This window comes from Chiloscyllium punctatum, chromosome 30, assembly GCF_047496795.1.
Source record: "Chiloscyllium punctatum isolate Juve2018m chromosome 30, sChiPun1.3, whole genome shotgun sequence".
Taxonomy (NCBI): domain Eukaryota; kingdom Metazoa; phylum Chordata; class Chondrichthyes; order Orectolobiformes; family Hemiscylliidae; genus Chiloscyllium; species Chiloscyllium punctatum.
In genome coordinates this window covers 25,755,123-25,773,463 of record NC_092768.1, presented here as the reverse complement: position 1 = coordinate 25,773,463, position 18,341 = coordinate 25,755,123, and the positions used below count along the sequence as shown (strand labels likewise).

Genomic DNA, 18,341 nt, shown 5'->3' with positions numbered 1-18,341 from the left:
TGCCTGGGAGGCCACAATATCTCGCTATATTGACTCCAGATCCTCACAAGTCCAGTCACTAACAAAAGATAAAAAATAACTTTTTTAATATCGGGAGGCCCACTCCTCCATCACATGAGGCAACTGTAATTTAGCCAGCTTGTTGAGAAGCCGCCTACGGGCACCAGATAAAGGAACTAACCTAACCATGAAGGATCCGGAATGTTTGCCTAGGAAAAATTAAGAGGAGCATTCATCAAGGGTATAGGAAAGGGGGAAGGACATTCATTAATGAGAGCTACTCAGCCTGGCCAGGATATTGGAAGCGCCTCTCATCGTTGAAGATCTTGTTTAATCCTGTCAAGCAAATGGGCAAAACTAGCCTTAAGCAACTGATTCAAAGACAGGAGTAACAAAGAAGCCAAAATACAGAAACCCCACCCCCATGACCCTTTATAGATTAGATTACTTACAGTGTGGAAACAGGCCCTTCAGCCCAACAAGTTCACACCAACCCGCTAAAGCACAACTCACCCAGACCCATTCCCCTATATTTACCCCTTCACCTAACAGTATGGGCAACTTAGCATGGCCAATTCACCTGACCTGCACATTTTTGGACTGTGGGAGGAAACCGGAGCACCCGGAGGAAACCCACGCAGACACGGGGAGAATGTGCAAACTCCACACAGTCAGTCGCCTGAGGCGGGAATTGAATCTGGGTCTCTGGCGCTGTGAGGCAGCAGTGCTAACCACTGTGCCACCGTGCCGCACGGGGAACCATAATTCAAGCTGTACATCAGATATTCTCCTCAACTTCCCCCCTTCCATAGGCATGGCCAGTTTTGAGAAATTAATCTTATAACCTGAGAAGGAGCCATTTGAATTGATACACTGTATCAAATGAGGTACTGAGACCACTGGATTTGACAAAAAGAGAACATCATCCGCATATAATGTGATCTTTTGCGGATTTTCATCCTACTTCCGGGATAGCTATATTAAGATCTCTGAGCCACTGGCAGAGACTATGTAAAAAGTAGTGTGGGAAGGAACAACCTTGCCGACTGCCCCTACAGATATTCAAATGACTAGATCTTACACCACTGGTGAGAACTACCACTGGACGATCACTATACAGGACCCTCACCCACCTAATAAAAACCTCCCCTAAAACAAATCATTCAAGGGTATAAAAAAGAAATGGATACTCAACCCAATCAAATGCCTTTTCTGCGTCTGAGGAGATCACTAATCCCTGAACCGACTGCTGCTGATACACCTGAATTGTATTCAGTAACGTCCTGATGTTATTGGAGGATCAATGGGATTTTTAAAAAAGTCTGGTCGTCTCTAACAATGAAAAGCAGCACAATTACCAATCTTAATGCAAGATCCTTGGACAACATTTTAAAATCAGCATTTAAATGTGAGATGGGCCGAGAGGAGGCACATTCCTCCGGGGTCTTCCCTTTCTTAAGGAGAAGAGAAATATTTGTCTCTCTTAAGGATGGCGGGAGGCAATCGTGGCTGTACAAGTAACCACATATGTAAAACATCTATTTATAAGTTCTTTGTAAAACTCGCTAGGAAGACCGTCAGGGCCGGGCACCTTCCCACTTTGCATCTGCTCCACAGCCTACTGTACTTCTTGCTCTGTTAAAAGGGCATTAAGAATGATGCCTGTTCGGAGCTAACACCTGGAAGATCCAGGTTCTTAAAGAACAACTCCATCTTAGCCCTCACAATGTTTCAAAATAAAATTTCCAAAATGCATTTTGATCTTTTTAGAATTGCAAGTAACCATCCCAGTCCCATCCCTAACTGAGGTAATTGATTGGGGGGCATTATTTCTCTTGGCAAGATATGTTTAATATCTGCCCAGCTTGTCGGATCAAACAGTCTTTGTTTCACAAAAGAAAGTTCCTTCCTTGCTGTCTGCGTGAGCATCGAGTTCAAGGTGAACCAAAGAGCTATAACCCACTGCAGCTGAGCCACTGAGGCCCCATCAATATATGATTTCTCTGCCGTCTTGAGCTGTGCTTCAAGCAGGCATTGCTGCTGCCCCTTCTGTCATTTCTGACTGGCAGATTCAGAAATAACTATCCCCCTGGCATGAGCCTTAGTAGTCTCCTAAATAATAGATTACTGACCATATCCAAATTGGTGGCTGAACTTAACGTCCTTGAGAATAAAGGGATCCATTCACCAGTGTCAAGAGGCTGTAACATTGCCCTTAACCTCAATCTCTAAATATACTGCGGCTGTCAGAAATAGTAATATTTCCAATTGTACAAAATGTTTGGGAATCCAAGTTTAACGCAGAAGTTATGAAAAGATCAATCCTGTTATGACACACATGCAGATTAGAAAAAAATATAATGTCCATCCCCGTGGGATGGAGATGCCTCCAGGCATCTACCAATCTTTCCACTCATAAATCCACTAGTTGCTCAGATTGTAAAGAAAGCGTTGAGGGGCCTCTAGGCATTCTATCCACCATGGGATCCACAAGGCCCCTATAATAAAGCCTCCCCCTATAATAATCTGCCGTGGCTCAAGAGCTATCAGTTTGAGAATGAATCAATTAAAAATTTAAAGGGATGACTGGGGGACAATAACCATTCAAAAAACCATACTCTTCTCCATGTATTAAGGCTTTAAGAATGCCAACCTGCTCATATTCATCTTTAATCTGAACTGGCAACTTAAATGGAAGCTTCTTCCTAATAAGTATGACTTTTCCCCTACTCCTCGCATTGCAGGAGGAGAAATACACCCCTCAAGCCCACCCTGCTGCAATTGCAGATGTCCCTTATCACCAAGGTGAGTCTCCTGTAAAAGGGCAATGTCCACCCTCTCTTTTCTGAGACTAGAATGCAGCTTTTTTCTCTTAACTGATGAATGGCTCCTACTAATATTCCAAGTACACCATTTGAGGACACAATTAGCCTTGACTCTCTGTAACAACACTTGAACTTCAAAAAGGAAGAATTTGATTTATCAATTGCTGAGCATAAACAAAAAAAAAGACTCATGAAGCTTAAAAATTAAATAACTAAAACTACTACAACTAACATATGAGTAACTATGTGTGAAAAAAACCAACAAACTGAATCTAATATAAGACACTTCGTGAGGGGCCCTACCTCCTGCCAACACGGGGCACTTACGTATCCCCAAAACACCTCCATAATTCCTTCCAGCTTGAGCCACATACCAGTTTAAAGCCAAGAAAGGAAAGAATAAAAAGTAATATTAACAACGAAATTAAAAGTAAGCACTCCATGCACCCCCAAATATACATTAACACCCATTGATATTAGAAAAAAATTCAACAACAATTTCTTTCAGAAAAGAAAAAAAAGAGACGCGAGTGTCCACATCCTTAAAGTCATCCAGTCTATTTTAAAATGTCCAAAAGGTTTTTCACTTTTTCTGAAGAGTCAAATGAGCCCACAGACCCATCATAAGTGAAATGAAGGATACCTCAAGAAATACTGGATACCAAGATCTCTCGGTCTTCTCTTGGCTTCATCAAAGGACTCCCTTTTACGAATAATGGCTGTAGAAAATTCCGGGAAGAATGTTACCCCAGAATCTTTGTGAGATAAGGCCTATCGATCCTCCCCTTTCATTCTGGAGGCCTCCATAACTTTTATTTTGTCCCTGTAATTGTGGAGTCGCACTAGGACCACGCAAGGGCGCAGATCCGAACAGGGCCTATGCACAGTGACCTGATGGGCTCTGTCAGCTTTCACCTGGCCTGATGCAACCTCCAAGTCAAGAAATCATGTCAGCCAGCTCTCAAAGGAGCTCACTGGCTGCTCGCCTTCCTCTCCCTCCGGCAAGCCCACGATATGGAGAATGTTCCGCCTACCCCTGTTCTTGAGGTCGTCGACTTGTTCAAGTAATGCTCAAGACCTTGAATTTGTTCCTTTGAAGAGTTGATCATGGACTCTGAAGCTGTGGCCCTTCATTCAAAAGCATGGCCAAGATCGGGTCCCGCCTACCACGGAACTTTCTCCTCGATCGACGACCCTATCATTTCGCAAACTCTGCAGCCAGGGCCTGATGGGTGAGTGACTCTGACAGGCGAGTGGAGGGGGTCACGATTGCGGCTGAGGGTGTGTCCAGTGTCTCCGGTGAGTTGCCCATGTGTTGGGACTTATTCAAATCTTTATAATTTGTCATATTTCTTGAATAGAACAGGCTTTGTAAAAATTGGTAAAGGTTTATAGCTCTTTACATGCTGATGTTTAGGCAAGGAGGGTGAAGGTGTTAGTTTGCCTGAGTTGAGATGCAGAGCTCAGCAAAGCAGACTTTTAGGATCGTCGTCATCTTGGATCCCCGGGTCCCTTTTCAATCTTTCCTCTCTCACTTTAAACTTGTACCCTCTAGTTTTGAACTCCTCTACCCTGGGAAAAAAGACCACGGCTATTCACTCTATCTGTGCTCTCCATGACCGTATAAACTTCTGTAAAGTCACCCTCAGACTCCAAAGCTCCAGGGAAAGTTGCCACAGCCTATTCAGCTTCTCCCGACTGCTCAAATCCTCCAACCCTGGTAACATCCTTGTAAATCTTTCTGAACACTTTCATGTTTCACAACATCTTTCTATAGCTGCGAGACCAGAAGTGAATCTGACTGGTTTTTTTTGAAGGAGGAACAAATGGATTGATGAGGGCGGAGCAGAGGGTGTGATCTATATGGATTACAGTAAGGCATTAGACAAGGTTCCTCATGGTAGATTGAGTAACAAGGGGTCGGAACGGTGGCTCAGTGGTCAGCACTGCTACCTCACAGTGCCAGGGACCCAGGTTCGATTCCCGCCTCGGGCAACTGTCAGCATGGGGTTTGCACATTCTCTCTGCATCTGCTGGGTTTCCTCCCACAATCTAAAGATGTGCACCCTTGTTAAATTGCCTATAGTGTTAGATGCATTAGTCAGTATACTGTAAATACAGTATTGGGGAATGTGTCTGGGTGGTTTACTCTTCAGAGGGTCAGTGTGGACTTGTTGGGTCAAAGGGCTTGTTTCCATACTGTAGGGAATCTAACCTAAACTAATCACAGGGAGAACTAGCCATTTGGATACAGATCGGCTTGAAGGTAGCAGACAGAGGGTGGTGGTGCAGGGTTGTTTTTCAGACTAGAGCCTGTGACCAGTGGAGTGCCACACGGATCAGTGCTGGATCCACTGCTTTTTCATCACATACGTAAATTATTTGAATGTGAATGTAGGTGGTAAGGTTAGCAAGTTTGCAGATGACACCAAAATTGAAGGCACAGTGGACAGCAAAGAATGTCACCTCAGAGTACAATGGGATCTTGATCAGATGGGCCAATGGGTTGAGAAGTGGCAGCTGGAGCTTAATTTAGATAAATGTGAAGTGCTGCATTTTGGAAAGGCAAATCAGGGCAGGACTGTACACTTAATGGTAAAGTGCTAGGATGTGTTGTGAGCAAAGAAACCTTAGAGTGCAGGTTTGAAGTTCCTTGAAAGTGGCGACGCAGATAGATAGGATAGTGAAGCAGGTGTTTGTATACTTTCCTTTGTGGTCAGAGCTTTGAGTATAGGAGTTGGGAGGTCATGTGCAGCTGTACAGGACATTGATTGGACCACTTTTGGAATACTGTGTGCAGTTCAGGTCTCCCTCCTACAGGAAGGATGGTGTGAAACATGAAAGGAATCAGAGAAGGTTTTTTATTTTTTATTAGAATCCCCACAGTGTGGAAACAGGCCCTTCAGCCCAAACAATCCACACCCACCATCCAAAGAGTAACCCACCCAGACATATTTCCCTCTGATTAATGCACCTAACACTATGGGCAATTTAGTATCACCTGACCTGCACATCTTTGGACTATGGGTGGAAACCAGCGCACCCGGAGGAAACCCACGCAGACACGGGGAGAATGTGCAAACCCCACACAGACAGTCACCTGAGGCTGGAATCGAACCTAGGATCCTGGCACTGTGAGGCAGCAGTGCTAACCACTGAGCCACTGTGCCACCCCATTCAAGAATATTGCCAGGGTTGGAATTTTTGAGCAATAGGGAGAGGCTGAATAGACTGAGGCTTTTTTCCCTAGAGTCTCAGAGCCTGAGGGGTGACCTTGTGGAGGTTTACAAATTCATGAGGGGCATAGATAGGGTAAACAGGCAAGGTCTTTTGCCAGGAGTTGGGGAATCCAGAATGAGAGAGCATAGGTCTAGCGGAAAGATTTAAAAGGGACCTAAGGAGCAACTTTTTCATGCAGAATGTGGTGGGTGTACAGAATGATCTGTCAGAGGAAGTGGTGGAGGCTGGTACAATTACAGCATTTAAAAGGCATTTGGATGGGTATATGAATAGGAAGGGTTAAGAGACATATGGGCCAAGTGCTAGCAACTGAGACATGATTAATTTCATGTGTCTGGTTAGCATGTACAAGTCTGTTTCTGTGTATAACATAACATCTCTTTCTCAGGCCAGGGACTTTACAGAATTCTGGACTTACTATTGAATTCAACACCTTTAAATTGTGAACCATTTCTTTCCTTTCTTTTAGCTTTTCCCCTTCCCCATCCCACTGACTGACCTTTGAAGTCTGGCAGGAGACACACCATTGTTCTGCAATTCCCACATTCCGACACTTCCTGTAAACCACTCACATCTTTTCTCCATCAGCACCCTACCCCGACTACCCCACCATCCCCACCACCACCTGTAGCATAAATGCTATCCCTCAACACTTCACTTCAGCTCTGATAAAGAGTCATCGAGAAATGTTAGCGTGTTGTCTTTCCATGGATGTTGTCTGACTCACTGTGATCTCCAGCATATGTTGTTTTCATTCTCCTAATTCAGTCTGATCACTCCCCACCCCCCAACTTTCCTCTCCACAGACTCTTGGACAACTCCCAGACTCTTCCTGGTCTTCAACCCCACCTTCACCTCCCAGTGATAACTCCCTGATGTGAATCCCTCTGATCCTAGGATACATTCCCAGGGATCAAATCCCTCCAGGGAGTCAGGGAGTGGCTACTCTGTGTCTCCCAGTCACACATCAGTCCAGTCCTCAGACAGGATGAGCCAGGGATTCACTGCATTTGGATCCAGAGTCAGAGAGGCTGGAGTTGGGGAAGAGATCAAATAACATCATCAGGGAGAGGGGCAGAGTGGAGTGGGAAAGATTTGTGGGCAGCAGAAACTCAGAAAGTGAGGGAGAGTGGGAACAGATGAGCAAGAGATAGAAGAAGGGAATGGAGGGTAGAATGAGGAACCGGAAGGAGGGGAGTTGAAAGGTAAAGGGTTGAAGAGTGAGTGAGAGAGAAGGTAGTGAGTGAGGACAGTGGAGGTTTAAGGGACAGGTAGATCAGGGAAGGGGCTTGGGAGGGGGAGGCAAGAGTGAAGGAATGATGTGAATGAGGGAAGTTGGTGGGGAAGGGACGGGTGATTGGATAGCTGATGGAGGGGAAAGCGAAAGGGTAAGAGGCGGAGGAAGGGAAGTGAGGGTTGGTGAAGGGATCAGTGTGAGTGTAGCAGGGCTTGAGAAGAGTGTAATGTGGAGGGGGAAAATGACATAGAGGGGGAAAGCAACAGAGAGAGAGAGAACGAGAGATAGACAGAGCGAAGAAAAGGTGGGTGTGTTGTGTATGATGGGCTCGTTGAAGAGAACAAGAAGAGAGTGAGGCAGAGGGGAAAGGATGTCACTGAGAGGGGATGGGTTGTGGGAAGAGTCAGGGTAGATGGGAGAGCGAGAGATCAGTGGAGGGGTCACAAGGCATGTGTAGGAATGAGAGGGGGTGGGAGTGTGGATAGAGGAGGGGAATGAGGGTGTGAGGGCAGTGAATGGGACATATTGATGGGGAGGTTGAGGTGGAAGGGGTAGGGTATTCGGAGGGCAGTGGTGAACTGAGTAGGGTAATGGATGAATGTCAGGGCAGAGACTGAAAGAAAGCATTTGGAGTGACGAGAGGACAAGGAGTCCTATCACCTTGAAATCCACCACAGATTCTGCAGCAATGGGAACAGAGAGAGAATCAGATCCATCCGTCTTCACAAAGACTTCACATTCTTCACTTTTATTTCATTCATAATAATAGAAACAGAAAGGGAGAGCAACAGAGAGAGTCTGTGGGAGAGAAACAAAGGGGCAGAGAGAGACAGACAGATGGTAGAGAAGTTAGAAAGTGATTTATATTTCTCTCAGTACAAACCTGTGAGAGTGCAGTACTCTCAGAGAACAAGCTCTCTACTCAGGCAGAACTCCCTCAGTAGAGATTCTGACACTGCACTCTCCCAATCTGACAGTGTGGCATTCCCTCAGTTCTCACCTTCTGACAACAGGCACTCCCTCAGTGCTGACCCGTTGAAAGCAAAGCACTTCCTTCATCCAGCGTATCTGACAGTACAGCACACTCCCTGTCGGCCCTTCGGAAATGTAGTACTATCTAAGTGCTGAGCCTCCAATAGTAACTGTTCCCTGTGTACTGTCCCTCTGACAGTTTAGCATTCAACAGTTCGCCTAGTTTGCTAACTCAAATTTCTGGTCCGGGAAATGCCTGGATGTGTGCAGCTCCAACAACGCTTAAGAAAATTGACATTTTCTAGGACGAAGCAGCCGACTGGCTTATCACCCCTTCCAACACATTTCACATTCACTTCCTCCAGTAGTAATGCACATTAGTTAGAATGTGTATCTTTCACAAGATGCAATTCAGCAACGTACCAAAGTAATTTTGCAATTTCCTTCCAAACCATAAATCGAAATGAACTTCGCAGGATAAGGACAGCAGATACAGGGCAACATCCTATCTATACATTCCCCTACAAGCTACTCACCATCCTGATTTGGAATTATTTCGCTGTTCCTTCCATCTTGTCGGATCAAAATCCTGAAACTCCTTCCATAATATCGCGACAGTTTCCCTACGTCCTGGAAATACCAGCTTCTCTGGACAGTGAAGAATAGCCAAGAAATCCCACATTCATCAATGAATAAAAAATAATTTGTTCTTCTAAATTGGTGTTTGATGACCTATTAATTCCACCAGAAAAATGGTGAAATTGAAAAAAAAATAATTTTTTTGTGCAATTTCTTTCTCCAACCATGGAAGATCCAAACTGGAAACTGAAGCAGGAGAAACATAGCAGAATTTGAGAAAGCCAGTGTCAGCAATTTCAGAAAATGATGTGTTGCAATCAGCTGAAATTATATATAGCTTACATCTCACACAAAGTACAAATGAAATAATCGAAGCAAGCATTCTGGCTTCAGTAATCGTAATATACATAAATGTGCATCCAAATATATTGACTAAGATATAGATTTCCCTGAACTTACATGGTAGAATTTCCAAAAAAGTTAGAATCCTTATTGTATTTATGCAACATTTTACAATGTGTACATCTGACAGCAGATACATTTCAATGAGTAAGAGAAATTCCAATGGATGGATCAATAGCCCATGGTTAACTCAAAATGTAAAAGGTGGTGTCGAACATAAAGAAAAAGCAGGTAATGGTGAGATTGGTCTATATATCAGAAAAAAAGCAAAAAAAAATGAATGAGAATGGGAAATTTACTCTGTCAGAGAAAGCTAACCAGAAATATAAAAATAAAGTGAGAAGTTTAATAAATATTCAGAACAGAAAAGTTAAAGTGAGTGTTGGTTCCATGGAAAGTGAGGATAAAGAATCAATCTTAACATTCTGGATTTTTTAAACCCTGTATTCTATGCTTGTCAATTTTCCTATTACCTCAATTCTGTAACATCAATTAAAGTCTCTGTATCGAGGTGTTCCGTCCCTAATTTGGGAGCAAAAGGCAACATTATACACTTCTCACTGTCCCCATTTGTGTGCACATGACAATCAAGGCCATTCTACTCTGAAAGAGATGGCAGAGCAGGGTCTCCCAGTCCAACAATTTCAAAAGATTAGTTTGCAGGTACACCAGTTAAGTAGGAAATCCAAAAAAAATCTTTTTTTCACAGGAGGGTTTAATACAAATGTATGCAAGTTATAATTCAGTTAAGCAGTGCATTTCTGTGACCATATCTGACATTCCATGCACAGTACTGGCCACCAGCCTTCTGGGACTGAGTATGAGATACAGCAGCTCTCCATTGACAAGGCAGGGGCAGGATGGTCAGGGCCAGTTACACTAAAACTGACAGAAGCTGAAATTAACCGCAACTTAACTGATTAACATCCACCCAAGTTCAGAAAAGACAATGAAATGGAGAAGTGATTTGAACCTTTCAATTCATCTTTGATGTCAGCTCCATTTCTCCAAATGACAAATGGTTAAACTTCAGAGAAACCCTACAGCATGGAAGCAGGCCACTCAAGTCCACAATGACCCTCCAAAGAGCATCCTACCAAAAACCAATCCTCAAACCCTGCCTTTCCGATGCTTACTCCACCTGGCCTGCACATCTTTGGACTGTGGAAACAAACTGGAGGAAACCCATACAGACATGCGGAGAATGTGCAAACTTCACACAGACACTCTCCCGAACATGGAATCGAAATGAGGCTGCAGTGCTGTACCCTCAGCCATTGTGCCATACCCGTTGAGTGGGTAAATGTTAAGACGTCAACCTCAAACTGCGGAAGGCAGGAATTAAAACAAGAGAAATTTTACATGAGGCCCTCATTCAGCAATTGTCCATCCCTCTACATGCTAGTCTAGAGACGCCATCACATTCACTGTCTCACACATAACGGTATTGTTTGCATTACCTCAGAGTGAGGGGACGACACTTTAGAACTGAGAAAAGGAAGAATTTCTTCAGTCAGAGGGGGTGAATCTGTGGAATTCATTGCTTAGAAGGCTGTGGAGACCACGCTTCTCAGTGTCTTCAAGGCAGAGACAGATAGGTTTGTGATTAGTAAACTGATCAAGGGTTATGGGGAGAAGGCAGGAAAATCGGGTTGAGAAACATATCATATATAGTTCTGCTCCTCTTTCATATGTGGTCAGCGTACGTGCAAGACACAGAATTGCTTTGTCCATGTTTTCCAACTCCTGAATGGCAGTTGTGTAGGTTACAACACTTCATGAGAATATCCCAATGTTGTTTAGATGTAGAGAGCAGTTTCTACCGCCAGCACCACTTCAAGCAGTGAGTTCAAAGTTCCTCCCCCAAATTCCAGATCCCACAGATTCCTTGCATAGTGTGTTCAGCTGAATTTAGCTCATCAGGAGATGAGCCATTAGCAGACATTAGAGAGCAAAATCCAGTCTAACACTGTCCATACAGGACAAAGTGAAAACACTGCATTCATACGATACCTTTCTTGATGTGAGGATGCCCCAAAGTTCTTCATAGCCAATGAAGTGACTTTTCAAGCATGAGGTACGAATGTTACAATGCCATGAACATGACCCACTGTTATTTATCTGGCCATTTCCTCCCTTGTTAACTCATTCAAATACCAAATCATGTCACTTTGCCCCATCACTTTATCTTTGAAAGACTGAACTTTAAAATCTTTCCACACTTCCTCATCATGCACTGTTGGAAAAATAGCATAAATTGGTGTCTGGCACTTCGTTACATGGTAACAAATCGCAGTTCTATAGCACCTTTAATATTATTGCTCTGCATGAGCAATTATTAAACAAATATTTGATACCAATCCCCACAGAACAATGATCAGAACTTGGGAAAAGTGAAAGATTTAAGGAGTGCTTTACAGAACGATAAAGGTAGAAGCTTTATCTTAAGTGGAAGGAAATGAAAGACTTGAATTTGGAAAGCACCTTGCAGGGCCACTTGATGAGTCAAAGCACTTTGCTGCCATTTAAATCCTTTTGGAGTGTAGTCAAATTTGCATTATAATCACTGCAGCCAATTTACACAGAGCAAGCTCTCTCAAAAAGTAATGAGATAATGAGAAGATCATCTGTTGTTTCTGACTGCATGATTGAAGGATTGTATTGGATGAGAACATGACAAGAGCAGAAGTTGGCCATTCAGCCCATCAAATCTGCTCTGCGTTTAATGACATCATAGTTAGTTAGAGGGAAAAAAAACTGCAAATGCTGGAATCCAAAATAGACAGGCAGGAGGCTGGAAGAACACAGCAAGCCAGGCAGCATAAGGAGTTGGAGAATTCATTGCTTCAGTTGTAACCTTTCTTCAGGACTCTTTAATGAGATCATGGCTGATCTGATCATTCTCAACCCTAACTTCTGGCCTTAATCCCATAGCCTTTGATTTCCTTCATTGTTAAAAATCTATCCATCTGACCCTTGAATATACTGAATGACCCAGCCTCCTCAGTCCTCTGCAGTAATAAATCCACAGATACATAGCGAATGCTGGAGAAACTCTGCAGTTGTGGCAGGAGCTGTGGAGATGAAACAAAGTTGGCATTTTGAGTCTGGTGTGACTCATCTTTGGAGCTGTCTGTGCGTGCCTCGTGTGAGGGTATCGAATTACTGATTTGTGTGGTGGGTAAGAGAGGCTTCATGATCTTTTTTCACTGCAGAGACAGTTTAAAAGGGGATTCAAGAGGATAGCATGGTGTCCTTTTTCAGCAGTGGGGAACCTAATGTCTCAGCCTCGTTGAAGCTGAATTCATAACTCTTTGAAATGGCCCTGAGGAACAACAATGAGTCAGAGTACAGGAAGGAGATAGAGTGCTTGGTGACGTGGTGCAATGATAACAATCTGTCTCAATGTTGGAAATACAAAAGAAGTGAAAATTGACTTCAGGAAGAAAGGAAGAGGACTCACTATAGAACATAGAACATAGAACATAGAAGAATACAGCGCAGTACAGGCCCTTCGGCCCTCGATGTTGCGCCGATCAAAGCCCACCTAACCTACACTAACCCACTATCCTCCATATACCTATCCAATGCCCGCTTAAATACCCATAAAGAGGGAGAGTCCACTATTGCTACTGGCAGGGCATTCCATGAACTTACGACTCGCTGAGTGAAGAACCTACCCCTAACATCAGTCCTATATCTACCCCCCCTTAATTTAAAGCTATGCCCCCTTGTAATAGCTGACTCCATACGTGGAAAAAGGTTCTCACTGTCAACCCTATCTAACCCCCTAATCATCTTGTACACCTCTATCAAATCACCCCTAAACCTTCTTTTCTCCAAAGAAAACAACCCCAAGTGCCTCAGCCTTTCCTCATAGGATCTTCCTACCATACCAGGCAACATCCTGGTAAACTTCCTCTGCACCCGTTCCAGTGCCTCCACATCCTTCCTATAGTATGGTGACCAAAACTGCACACAATATTCCAGATGCGGCCGCACCAGAGTCTTATACAACTGCAGCATGACCTCAGGACTCCGGAACTCAATTCCTCTACCAATAAAAGCCAGTACGCCATATGCCTTCTTCACTGCACTATTTACCTGGGTGGCAATTTTCAGAGATCTGTGTACATGGACACCAAGATCCCTCTGCTCTTCCACACTACCAAGTAGTCTACCATTAGCCCAGTAATCCATCTTTTTATTACTCTTACCAAAGTGAATCACTTCACACTTAGCTACATTGAACTCCATTTGCCACCTTTCTGCCCAGCTCTGCAGCTTCTCTATATCCCGCTGTAACCTGCCATATCCTTCCTCACTGTCTACAACTCCTCCGACTTTCGTATCATCCGCAAACTTGCTCACCCAACCTTCTAACCCTTCCTCCAGGTCATTTATAAAAATGACAAACAGCAATGGTCCCAAAACAGATCCTTGCGGAACACCGCTAGTGACGGCACTCCAAGATGAACCTTTGCCATCAACTACTACCCTCTGTCTTCTTCCAGAGAGCCAATTCCTAATCCAAACCTCCAACTCACCCTCAATGCCATATCTCTGTATTTTCTGCAGTAGCCTACCATGGGGGACCTTATCAAATGCCTTACTAAAATCCATATATACCACATCTACCGCTTTCCCCTCATCTACCTCCTTCGTCACCTTCTCAAAGAATTCAATAAGGTTTGTGAGGCACGACCTGCCCTTCACAAAACCATGCTGACTATCCTTGATCACATCATTCTTATCCAGATGTGCATAAATCCTATCCCTTACAATTCTCTCTAAGTCTTTGCCCACAACAGAAGTGAGACTCACTGGCCTATAGTTACTAGGATTATCCCTACTCTCCTTCTTGAACAAGGGAACCACGTTTGCTAGCCTCCAGTCCTCTGGCACTACTCCTGTCGACAAAGAGGACACAAAAATCAAGGCCAATGGCTCTGCAATCTCCTCCCTTGCTTCCCAGAGAATCCTAGGATAAATGCCATCAGGCCCAGGGGACTTATCTATTTTCACCCTTGCCAGAATTTCCAACACCTCTTCTCTACATATCTCAAAGCCATCCATTCTACTTATTCGTGCCTCAGTATTCATATCGACAACAATGTCCAGTTCCTGAGTGAATACTGACGAAAAGTATTCATTCAGCGCCTCCCCAATCTCTTCAGCAACGGAGCTGAGGTGGAGAGGGTAGAGAGTGTCAAGTTCCTAGGAGTGACAATAACCAATAATCTGTTTGGGGCCTCCCACATGTTTGTGATGGTCAAGAAGGCTCCACAACACCTCTCCTTTCTTAAGCAGCTTAGGAAATTCATCATGTCCATAAGGACCCTCACCAACCTTCCCAGGTTCATCATATTCTATCTGAAAGCATTCTATCTGAGTGCATGATAGCCTTGTATGGCGACTGTTCTGCCCAGAACCAAAACATATGGAGCATATATACAAAGTCCAGACCATCATGGAAGCCAATCTTCTATCCATTGTCTCCATTTCCACTTCTTGTTGTTGTGGAAAGGCTGCCAACATCATCAAAAACCCTCCAACACCAGTAATACTCTTTTCTAAACTCTTTCATCTGGGAGAAGATACAGAGGCTTGATCACATGCACCAATAGGTTCATGAACAACTTCAAGTGCATGACGTAATATCTCAACTGCCCAGGTATGGCATCGGCAATGACTTTTTCAACATTGGGCTACAGAGGGTGGTGCGTGTGTAGAATGGGCGGCCAGAGGAAGTGGTGAAGGCTAGTACAATTGCAACATTTAAAAGGCATCTGGATAAGTATAGGAAAAGGAAAGGTTTGGAGAGATGTGGGCCTGGTGCTGACAGGTGAGACTAGGTTGGGTTGGGATATCTGGTCGGCATGGACGGCTTGGAGCGAAGAGTCTGTTTCTGTGCTGTACATCTCCATGACACTATGACTCTATGATTGGTTGGACTGAAGTGCCTGTTTCTGTGTTGTATGAATATGTGACAGAACTGTCCCACAGACCTTTGAAATAAATGCAATATTCAATTTGGTTTCATTAACCCCCATGGAAATTGATGCCAGTCTTCGGTGATAGATGGATGAGGATTCTGAAATCCCTCTGTTCAGTAGCTCTAAGAAACATTGTGCAAGCATTAGAGGATATCCAGAGGATTGATAAGAATGCTTCTGAGGATGAAAGGCCTGCCTTATGAGAAGTGGTTGGAGACTCTGGATCTGTACTTGTTGGATGAGAGGGGGGATCAGATTGAAACTTGCTGAGTACACAGGAACTGCAATTATCCAGCATTTGGTTATCCAAATATCAGATTATCCGGCATTTGGTTATTCGAATATCAGATTATCCAGCAAGATCAAAAGGTCCCGATGCTTGGCTAAATGATGTTATCTGGCATTCGATTATCTGGAATTCAATTAAGCAAATGAAATACTCCTGCCCGTGTCCTTCGGATAATCGAGGTTCCTCTGAACTGAGCGGGCTGGAGAGAGTGCAGTTGGAGAAGCTTCTTCCACGAGCAGGGAGGAGACTAGGACATGAGGGCACAGCCTCAGAGTGAAAGGATGACACTTTTGAACTCAGATGAGAAGGATATTTTTCAGCCAGGGGGTGGTTACTCTGTGGAACCCTTTTCCACAGAGGCCAGTGGAGACCAAGTCACTGAATGTATTTCGGGCAGGTTCCAAGATAGGCTCTGGATCAGAAGGTATGGAGAGAAGGTAGGAAAAAGGTTTGAGAAACATAGGAACCATGAGAGAAGGGCAGAGCAGATTTAATGGGCTGAATGGCCTAATTCTGCTCCTATCTCTTATTGCCTTCTACCTCCAGTCACCTCTGCCCTATTTCTGAATGATTGCACAACAGGCTCAAGGAGCAAAATGGCCTACTCCTGCTGATTTACATGTTTCTAGCTTCACTTCATTAAACTCTTGAGGCTGGGCAGACCCTTCATTGAGCTGTTCTGGAGGATTGCCCAGCTTTCCAGCAGTGAGACACACAAGGCAGAGCTGTTCCCAACCCTCTTGCATTTGGTGTGAATTCATATGCACATTTTGGATTGCATGCCATTATTGCTTTGTGAATCTTATTTCATTTTGGTTCTGTCCCAATTTTTAAATTCCTTTTCCTCCCTTTCTAACCTTGACCTTTATTTGCAACTATCCTCTTTTGACCTTGCAGAAGTAGAAATTTCCCAAACTGACCAGCATCGACATGAGCTACAGCTGACCACTCTTAACTAATTCACTTTAGTGCTTGGGTTGCAGAGAAATTTCTTGACTTTCTCTCTGATTATTTATCATATTAATTTTTGTTCTATTAACTAAAATAATTCAAGTGTTTAAACACTTTTAATCATAAGGAGGTGGTTAGCACACTTGCATTATTGCTCAGACGATTGAGTTTGTGCGTTGGAGAATGAAGTTGAGAAACTTAGCCTTGATTGAATGGAGGAGCAGACTCAAAGGAGCAGAAATTAGGCCATTTGGTCCAAAGTCTTTTGGTGTTATTTTGCGGTTGTACAGAACATTTGTGAGGCTGCTTTTGGTGTGCACTGTACCGATCCTGTCACTCAGATAGGGTCAAGGAGATGTACAGCACAGAAACAGGCCGTTCGGTCCAACATGTCCATGCCAACCAGATATCCCAACCCAATCTAGTCCCACCTTGCCAGCACCTGGCCCATATCCCTCCAAACCCTTCCTACTCATATACCCATCCAGATGCCTTTTAAATGTTGCAATTGTACTAGCCTCCACCACTTCCTCTGGCAGCTCATTCTATATATGTACCACCCTCTGTGTGAAATAAATTGCCCCTTAGGTCTCTTTTGAATAAAATCTTTAAATTGTAGGAGGTTCAGAAAAGATTTACAAGAACTTTGCCTGGAATGGAGGTTTTCAGTTGTAAGGAGAAGATGTATTGACCAGAGTTCAGGAAGTTCAGGTCTATAAAATCATGAGGGGCAGAGATCAGGTTGATAGAAAAGAACTTTTCCTGGAGGTACGGGAGTTCGAAATCAAGGCCATAATTTTTAAGGTGAGTGGAGAAAGATTTAAACAGGACCTGAGGGCTAACATTTTCACATAGAGGGTGGAGCAAATGCAGAATGAACTGACAGCAGAAGTGGTAGACGAGGGCACAGTTACAGCATTTGAAAGGTTGAGAGGGATGTAGGCCAAACACTCGCAAGTAAGGATAGTTTAGTTTTGGGAAATTTGGCATGGATGAGTTGGACCGAATGATCTGTTACTATATTATTTGACTCGATGCCTCTATAATTCATTTGATTCTATTTGTCTTGTGTTCTGAAATAGTGTCCTAGTTCATTTTAGCTGCAACACTTTTGATTGAAGACTCTGTGCCAAGCGGATCAGTGATCAGGAACCCCTTCCCCACTTTCAAGTAAAATATAATGCAGAAATTTGAACAGACTGTGTACAATGTACTTAATCATGCTTCTAACAATTAGCGAAATTGCATACTTGTGGGTTAGGAGTTCTGTCCACAAATGTGAACAGTGATGAGAGAGAGCATTAAACCAGAAATAAATGATACCTGTGACTCCACTAATATTTTACTGGACACAAACAAAACAGATGTTTTCATTGGAAGAAACATTGCATGTGAGTGGCTTCGTTAATGCAATGAGTTGCACATCACACCCAATGCAGATAGTCAAATTGGTCTTCCCTGCAATATCACCCATTTAATTGTTTGAAAGGCTAAAGTCCTATTTTAATGTTTAAAAAACAGCCAATAAATATATGACTTTCCTTCTCCTTAATTTTATGACATAATATCCACATTAACGTAACAATATTTAAGTCTTAACAATAATTATACTTTTATGACAATACATCACAATATTTACCAGTACAAACCCAGTTCACTTTGTCAGCTTTACTTTGCCATGCAAGGATGTTGCTGGAGGATGGTGACATTTGCAATGAAGTGAAATTGACAGCTTTATCATAGGTGTAAAAAAAAATCCTGAAAACGATGGAAATACTCATTGGGCCAAGCAGCATGAGAATGACACTTGCTCATTACTTGATTCCAAATTGAGGAGAGCCAAATATCAC

The 18,341-nt window shown here is 43.5% G+C and overlaps 1 protein-coding gene across 1 annotated transcript in view; it reads left to right on the top strand.

Moving 5' to 3' along the window:
* Positions 1-18,341, top strand: part of LOC140455117 (uncharacterized) — a 79,751-nt gene that overhangs the window by 26,009 nt on the left and 35,401 nt on the right. The window contains exons 7-8 of the mRNA XM_072549774.1: positions 2,745-2,805; positions 3,925-4,057. Coding sequence (XP_072405875.1) covers positions 2,745-2,805; positions 3,925-4,057 — 194 coding nt within the window. The remainder of the gene's footprint in view (positions 1-2,744; positions 2,806-3,924; positions 4,058-18,341) is intronic.